The 8,869-nt window shown below is 48.1% G+C and overlaps 1 protein-coding gene across 1 annotated transcript; it reads right to left on the reverse strand.

Annotated features, from left to right (window-relative positions):
- Nucleotides 1-4,575: 4,575 nt before the first annotated feature.
- SOD1 (superoxide dismutase 1, soluble) lies at nt 4,576-8,453 on the reverse strand (the record flags this gene model as incomplete). Its single annotated transcript, XM_008945777.1, has 4 exons — nt 4,576-4,686; nt 5,474-5,588; nt 7,792-7,861; nt 8,360-8,453. Coding segments are annotated over 4 exons (390 nt in total), but the record flags the coding sequence as incomplete, so codon positions are not given.
- Between the last annotated feature and the right edge of the window lie 416 nt (nt 8,454-8,869).

Below are 8,869 nucleotides of genomic sequence, written 5' to 3' on the forward strand. Positions count from 1 at the left end.
CCACATGATGCACAGAGGGCCCCCGCCAGGGCCGGGGGGCTTCGGGATGCCTCCCCCCCACGGAATGAAAACCCCCTTCCCACCGCCGGGTCACTTTGTGAGGCCGGGGGGGATGCCGGCGAGCGGGGGGCCGGGCGGGCCCGAGGAGAACAGAGACGGGAAAAAACAGACGTTCACGCCCAACAGAGACCAGGAGAGGTTTGGAAGGAGATCTTTCGGAAATCGGGTCGAGAACGATCGCGACCGCTACGGGAACCGCAACGACGACAGAGATCACGAGCGACTCGGGAATCGCGACAGGCGAGACTGGGGACGAAGAAGCCCCGAGCGCGAGAGACACAGGGACTTGGAGGACAGGAGCAGGCGGTCCAGCGGCCACCGGGACAGGGAGCGGGATTCGAGGGACAGGGAGTCGCGCAGAGACAGGGAGGAGAGCCGAGGGAAGGAGAAAGCAGAGATGGCAGACAGGGCAGACGGCGACAAAAACCACGAGTCTCATGGCGGCAAAATGGAAGATGCAGACATTGTTTCAGAACTTGCTGCGGGAGGGTCTGAACCTGCGGGTGTCAAACCTGTCGAAGAGTCACCATCCGAGGCTACCTCATCTGTGGAACAAGCGGAAAAGGAGACGGGCTCAGCGGCGGAGGCGCCGCGCTAGCGACTGGAAGTTGTCGAACGATGACAGTGACGTTTGTTGGAGTGTAGAGCTTTAGAGTTGTACAGTCTGCTGTATTATATTTGCTTCTGCTTATATTGCAGCCCCTCAGTAGTTGGTGGGGAATTGTAAGCAATTTGATTGCTTCCCTTCTATTTAAAATAGCCACAACATAACATGACATACTGAAGATATGATTAAAATATTACCCATTTTTGCTGTAACTTTTTTAAAGTTTTGACTTTAAAAAGTTTACAAATCAGAAGTAGAAGTGCTTTCTATTTTTTTTTTAATTTAAGAAAAGGTAACGGTGAAAGCTCCTCAAAACAATAGGGATGTGTTTTTAATAAACTCTATTTTCGTAACAAACTTTAACGTGTGCTATTCTTCCTACACTGCACTGAAGCGGAGAAGGAGTGTTCAGCATCTTAAAAGTTTGAACTGTTAATGCTGTACCGGAGTCTAAATTAGACTGTTCTGTTTATATTTGTTAAAAGAAATACAACTGTTTGTGTAGCTATTCACAGAAGCGAATTTTTATTTGTAATAGTCATCTTGATTTTTAGATTGCTGCATTTTAATGATCTACTTGACCATACTAGGTAAAAGTTAGTGGTTTTTAAAATGTTAATTGAAGAGTTATCTGTTTAGTGTTTGCAATGCAATCAGTTTTTTCTTTTTTTCCCCTCCCCCCCTTCCCTTCCAACTGGTTCTGTGGTAACTGTTGCCCTCATTAGCCTTTTTTAAAAAAGGGGACACCTTCAGGCATACTTCATCTGCTCTGCTTCTGATGTTATAAATTGCTGTGTGGTGGGCCAGGAAGCACACCGGCTCAGCATCTCCTGTACTTGTTATCCATTGATGCTTTTTGGAAAGTCAGGCAAAACAGAAAAGGAAGACACCAAAACACAAGATCAAATGCTAGCCTGTATTTTTTTTTTCAAATGGGGGCTGGGAGAAGACAGGGAGGCTGGAGGGTGCATGAGGATTTTCATATGCTGCCTCTTCCTCCACACGAATCGGGGCTGCTGCTGTTGTCTGTGTTAACGATGTCTACCTCCTGTTACCCTGCAAGAGGTAGGTGTACAGCTTTTACCCACCTAGCACTGTACCTATCGGACTGCTGGGCAGAGGGCACATCATGCTCCCGTACTTCTGTCAGTTTTACCATCTCTCTGTAGCACTTTTTCAGATTTTAAGAGGGCAAATGCTAGTTCTTGGTGGTTGGCCCTTCAGGCACAAGCAGTTTTGGAAGATCTGAGTGGAGCCAGAGCCCGGGTGGTTCCTCCCCAGGCGGCACCTGCCCGTCGCAGAGCCTGCGCTGGGCCGTGGGTGGCACCGTCCTCCCCTGGGAGCTCCTCTGGCACTAGGGGCATAGTGGAACAGTTGTATGAATCCTGTGCATATTTAATTTTTTTTTTCTCCTTGATATAGGTGTGTTCTACTTTCAAGTTGGGGTTTTTTCCCCCTAAGTGAAGGGCAGCTGCTTTCTTACAGCAGTACTTTTTCACAGCTGCTCTGTGGCAGAGTTTTTTCTGGGAGAGGGAGGGGGTCGGGAAAACAAATGTGGAGCTATGGATTGGGGAGAGGACATATATTTTTATGTTCTTGCAATAGCAGAATAAAGAGAAAAAAAAAAAACAAAACTGTTTACATACTTGTAGTGAACTCGACTTCCATGCGTTACATCTCGTGTCCTTGCTGTTTGTTTTATGCTGGGCCCGTGGAACTTTTTCATACAAAGCCAGACATTTACATCTTATGTTTTAAGACTCACCTTAGTAAAAATGGCCATAATTCTGTAAGGAGGTAGGACCTTTTCTAATGAAAACACTTTATTAAAAAATTTGAAGGCAAGAATGAAAAAGGTGGAAGACTTGTCTGTTCACACAAATGCCACCTCACCTTCCCTCCATTTCCCTTATCAGGAATTTGAAAACAAAGCCCGGGAAAAGCTGGGATGCTCTTATGCAAAACAATTTCTTGCTGCCTTCTGAAGCAGCAGTCATGTAATAACACCTACCAACATCTTTCCAGCATCACTGCTGTAACTCCATCCTAACCTGCAACAACTACCTGGCTTATTTGAAAGCCAGAAATTTGTATGTAAAAGTTAATAAGCTCAGTGCAAGCACCTGTTAGCAATACATACAGCATTAGCAGCCAGCACTGTGGTCCTTGAGCCTGTGCCCAGCCACTTACAACGGTTTGGGCATAAACGAAGCATTGCTTCTACACCCAGTGACCTCCAGGCCAGCGTGCCATCAGACATTTACACACAAAACAAACAGGTCTGAGAGAACTTTGGAGAGGAGTGAGGTCCAGCGCTCAGCACTGCACCGGGGAGGAGTAAGCAAAGGTGGAGCTGCCAGAAGCTCTTTCCACTACAGCTCAGCCAACAGCTGCCAAGTACTTGCTGATTTCCCCTCTTGGGGAAAGGGACTATGGCACAACCAGCCTCCCAGCTTCTGCAAAGCAAAGAGGTGATGGTGGTGTTTGTGGGCATTGGGTGTCTGGCACCCCCCGACACATAAGGAGGGAGCTGGAGGGTGCAGTCACTGCCCTAATTCCGCTGCAGCAGCCGAGTCGGAGCACAGGCTAATCCAGGGGGAGAGGCTGCACACCCAACTGCCACCTCCCATGAATCCAAGCTGAAAGTGGTTTTACAGTTCCTGCTGTGCTGCCAAAAGCCATCCCACTTGTAGCATGCTATGCTGGGGTCTAGAACTGCAACCAACTACTGCCATGAGTATTGCTTCTGTACAAGATACAGAACTGTGTGTATGAGCCCTCATTAAACTTTATTTCTCTACCAAAAGACTTAGAAATCTGTATTGAAGAGGCACATACAAGACTAACAAAAGCTGGCACTATTCTACAGCAATTACACTCTTGGAAAGCTTCATGAAACAGGGAACTTCTGGCTACCTCACTCCTTTGAAGGGAAGACCTGTTCCACACTAGACACTCCCACATAGCTTGTCTTGCACCACACCAAATCCAGCCCAGAGGTGCAGGTGAGGCACCAGAACACATGGGGAACCAGGCTGCTCTAGGTGCTTAAGGCTTCCCCAGCACACACACTCTGCAGTCACACAAGGCTCACTCCACCCCATAGCAAGAAGATAGTTCTGCAAAGCAGCAGCTGTCCTGGGGCACACAACACCACCAGCTCCAACGTGCAGAAGGTGTCCCCAGGTTTCCTGACAGAACCCAGGATTCTGGCACAGGAAAACACATGACAACGCAAGTCACAAGAAACATCCTGACTGAGGTCAGGTCTGGGCTGGGCTGTTCCAGGGCAACTGGCTGCAAACAACTTGGATGCTGTTAATGTCCAGTACATTAAAGTAGTGACATGAGGAAGTCCAGGCTCACTTTTCCATACTCAATGTCAGCATGCAAGGGTTTGGTGGTTCATTTCTCTTTATAGACAGCAAGACCAAGATACATTTGCCCAGCGAGTTTATTACACAAGTTTGAAACCTACAAGTGCTGCAACTTTGCCAGGAGGGAGCCCCGGTACATACAATGCCTACTGCTCTTTGGTGAGTTGCCTTGCCAAAGCTTGTGAAGCTAATCCTCCAAATCACACAGCATATCAGAAGTTTTGGTGTTCAGGAGGTGACAGCCACCACATATCTTCCATACAGAACGGGGCTTCCAGTCAGTGAAGTTATGCTTAATGGTTACAGCAGATGCTTTAGCAGAGGGCTACAGAGACATTCCATCAGGGTCACTTTAATTGCAACATACACAATACAAAATTAAGTCAGTCTTCACCAGTTTGAGGGATACTCAGAATGCAGAGTAGTAATGAGATTAAGTGACAGATCTTTTGCTTGCAGGAGGAAGGGCAAGTACAGTGCTTGCACTGGCAGAGGGGCCCGTCTGCCCCCGCAGCACCGCGGGCTCAGCGCTCAGCTCTTCGCTATCCCGATCACACCACACGCCAGACGAGGACCAGCATTCCCAGTTAACTTGCTCTCGTTATCTCCCCCTCTACCCAGGTCATCGCGCTTTTCATGGACCTAAAAGAGAAGTGAAGATGTCTTAATTCGTGTTACTGCATAAAAACATCTTCACCACCGAGGTCAGGAAGCAGCACAGTACCACCAGCTATCAGCAGGGGGTGTTACAACAGGCAGAACCCACCACGATTAACTACTAACACCAAAGTGAGATTTGGGTTAAAAAACTTAAGACTAGAGTTGTGCAAAAAGATAACCTGCCTTCCACTGAATTTGAGCTGGAAGTCACCAAAACCCCATGGTTCAACAAGTTACTGCTCCTAGTCCAAGAGTGAGCTCAGAGTTGCCCCCCCAGGTCACTCTTACAACAGAGGGCTGATGGCTGTGCCACGACAGTGCCGCGGGGATGACTGACAATGCTCGTGCGTGGCCAAGTCCACTCAGCCTCTGCCTCCTTCCTTCCCAGGGAGACCACGACACCAGTTACACCAGCAGCTACCAGACCAGTGCTCGCTGCCACAGCTCCCAGTGGCCAGGCTGCCGGTTCCTCCTGCCAGACAGCTGCTCTAGTCCTCACAGCTGGCAGAAGCCAAGTTCAATGGAGAGGAACATCTTTGAGGGCAGGCAGGAAATGAAGATTAGTATGGCAACAAAGTGCCATCCATACGAGTGGCACACGGGGGACTTGCAGGCAGGGCTTCCAGGGAACTCACCACATTGAAAACCTTGCACTACATACTCTTTAACAAACACTGGGGACTGGCCTCCAGCACCAGGAAGTCTCCACTCACAGTCAAGACCGCGTTAGGGCTCCTTAAAGCGCCCAAGTATGCACCAAGACCCTCACCACCATGGTACGCCCGATGATGCAGTGCGGCCCGCTCAGAGAAATGACAGAATCTTCTATTTCCACGTCTGCCACGCCTCCCTTAGCGGTCACATTGCCAAGGTCTCCCACATGCCTACAAAAAGATGCAAAGAAACCCAAAAAAAACTTGAATTGAAAACTCTTCGAAGTGATGGCCTGAACAATACAATACCCTCAGTTACAATACTCAAGTACTCCATCTTATCTTAAACAGCACAGATGTCCTCACTTACCACCAGCAGTCACCCTTGAACACTTCCACTATTTTAAGTAAGTCCCTTACTTCAAGGGATAATTAAAATTCAGTCCTAGGTAGAATATGAAACTAGAAGGTTAATCAGCTTTGGGGGAAGGAATGCCATCAAATCCCTATGAAAGCAAGCCAACAGTGCACAACCCTTACCGCCAGGAACGCCTCCATGCTGATGGCATCTCCCTCTGTTCAAAGGAAGCCTCTCAAAGCAGATGAAATTACATCAAACCTTGGGTGTGCAGAAAAGGTTAACACTGCAGCTATTCTTAAGAGCTTTTAATGTCTATCACAAATCAGCTGTTCCACAAGCAGCTGCAGGCTTTAGGTTTTAACAGGATTAGTAGAAGCAGTTTGTCAAGTGACAGGTCAAAGTGGATGCAGTGAGTGCTAGTTAAGTTCTCACCAGTCCCAGGGATGACTGTTCCTGTTTGGGATCATACCACACCATGCAGTTTTCATCAGACCTGGATCTCCACTGGGACTTCCCTTCAGAATTAAGCCTCAAGCAGTTGAATTCTTATTCCAGGATATTGTCTCCTACACATGCCTCAAACCATTCACTCAAAAGACAAGTTGATGTTCTGCCAGACTCTTCTCTCCAGACTCGGAACCCTGAACACCAAGTCACTTCTAAACCTCCCCACACATGCAGGGTGACCCAGCTCAGCTCACCAAATGCTGACTACCAGCTTCTTAAACAGCATAGCACCAATTTCTTATTTTTAACCAAGTCCTATCAAATCAGGTTAAGGGCAGTTGTCCCTTTAGGAATCTGCTCAATTTAAGCTTCCAAGAAGCTTCAGTCGTATCTGTTTCAATTCTACATCAATCAAAACATGATCTAGTTCTTACTCCTAAGGCACTTCCCAGCCTCCAGGTGCCTGAGCAGGCAGGTTACAGCAGCAGCAGCAGGATTTGGCAGAGCAGAACCAGCAGAAGCCAGGACGTTTGTGCAACTCTGACCTCCAGCACCAAGCAGGCGGCTGGCAGCGAAGCCATGAGCTCACCCTCACCCTGCCCCACCACCCTGGCAGCTGGCCAGCAGTCTGCTGGGCCTGGCACGCAGCCCATCCCCCACGGGCCAGCTCATCCACCGCAGAAGGTGCGGTTATGGAGGTGAACCTCAGCGCTTGAAGGCCAACTACAATGCCAAGTTGGTCCCAGTGCTAGTCCAGATGCCACCTGTGCAAGGCCAGCCCATCTTTTACACTTACTCCTAGCTCCATCTGCTCCCACACTGGCCATCAGCTCTTGTGCAGGCCCATCCCAGTCTCTAAAGGGAGTCGGCACACTAAACCAGTTGCTCAGATATGAGGTCTCAAATATTCAAGGGCTCCACACAAGCAGCTGGACTACAAGCACTGCTTCCAGGGGAGAACTAAGTCTCAGCACCCAGTGAGGTTCAAAAATATTCAGCATAGACATCAGACCCTGCACTGACAGCCCGCAAGGAGTACATGCTGTAGGTGGTACAGTACCCAAGCCAACAAGCTGAGAACAGCCCAACACAGGCAATAAAAAGTCACCATGCCCAGGTACACAGAGCTCTGCATTCATCTGGCAGCCTCCACTGAAGCTTCAGCACCTTCCACTGATGACGCTGATCTGCCACATGACAACCCTGCATAAAGCTCAGCAACTGTCAATAGTTTAAGGCCCCTGTTGTCAAAAGCTGGCCCCAAGCCACAAGCTATTCACCACAAACCAAATAAGGCTTCAACACATGAATCCCCCACACAAATCCTGAGGAACCTTCACTTGGTAAGAACATTTATTTCTTCTCCCCAAGCTATGATAAAACTAAGTATGTCCCAAGTGCTACATTTTACCCATACTCTTGGAGCCAAGGTGTACAGTATGTTGCTGTATAGTTACCAGAGCCTTTATTCAGTGACCCCAGGAGCCCTGCAGGAATTGAATTCGCAGTTTTCTTCTGGTGCTGAACTAGCATAGTTCATGAAGTGGCCTCCCAAGCACAAAGTAGCACTTAAGATGGCTGCTGCATGGCGCAGCTGACCAGTAAGAGGCCAGGCACACTACTCACCTTTCTGCATCCTTTGGTCCACCATGCTGCTTGCCTTCAGGATTGAAGTGAGCACCTGCACTGGTACACCCTGAAACACAACACAGCCATCAAAAGCAGACTTTTTTTGCAGTAGGTAGTTTAAATCTGTTGCTTACACAGTACACCAAGGTAGTCTCTCCTATAGCCAGAAAAAGAAGGCACTGGTGATGAAATAGGTACTCTTCTCTTATGATGTTCTACTAATCCTCTGGAAGTAAGTAACCTACTACAGAGTTAAGTTCAGTAAAGTAAGACTACTCATTCTAGAACAGTCTGTGCTCTGCTGAAAGCTTTCTTCTTTCTTAATACTAGATTATTGAAGTATTCAACTTAGTGCTTGATATGTCAGATCCTGAACACCAGCCTAAACACGTTCAAAGTAATAAATGAGAATTCCTTTGGAAATGTCATAATTTTTTAATAGAGGTTTGCAGTCATGAGACCCAAGCACATTTATACTAGCTGCTGCTGCAACACTAAAAGAAGGTCTTTGAAGCTGAACAATTGCATTACAGCTGTAACTCAAAAGCTTGGACAGACGTCTTACCATTTGTATTGTCACCAAACTCATGGACGTGGAAGCCATGATCTCCATCAGCCAAGCCACTGATCTTCCCAGTAACTTTTACTGGTCCATTACCCTATCACGGAAAGAATTTGTTATCACCAAAAAGACTACAGGATTAGATGGCCTTGTGTCAAACGAAGCTTCCTAGTCAAAGGAATCCTAAGGACTGCACTACAAGTTGGGCCACCGAGACACAAACCACTACTTTGCAGTAATGGATCCTATGCACCAACACAGTACCACACAGAACGCTTGCAATTATCTAACTACTTAGAATATAGTCTTCTTATTACGTATCAACAAGCAAAAGGAATGCCCGCTTCCGAGACGATCGCGCACCTCCATTTAGAAGCGCCAGTAACCCCGGCGTCACTCCTCCCCTGCATCTCCAGCACCGCCCCGGGCAACACCTTTCACCCCACCGCGCGTTAGGCGGGCTCGGACCGCTCCGCAACTCGACCGCGGCAAGCCCGGCTCCGCCAGCGCCCA

The sequence above is a fragment of the Merops nubicus genome, unplaced genomic scaffold (genome assembly GCF_000691845.1).
Source record: "Merops nubicus isolate BGI_N331 unplaced genomic scaffold, ASM69184v1 scaffold36478, whole genome shotgun sequence".
Lineage (NCBI taxonomy): Eukaryota > Metazoa > Chordata > Aves > Coraciiformes > Meropidae > Merops > Merops nubicus.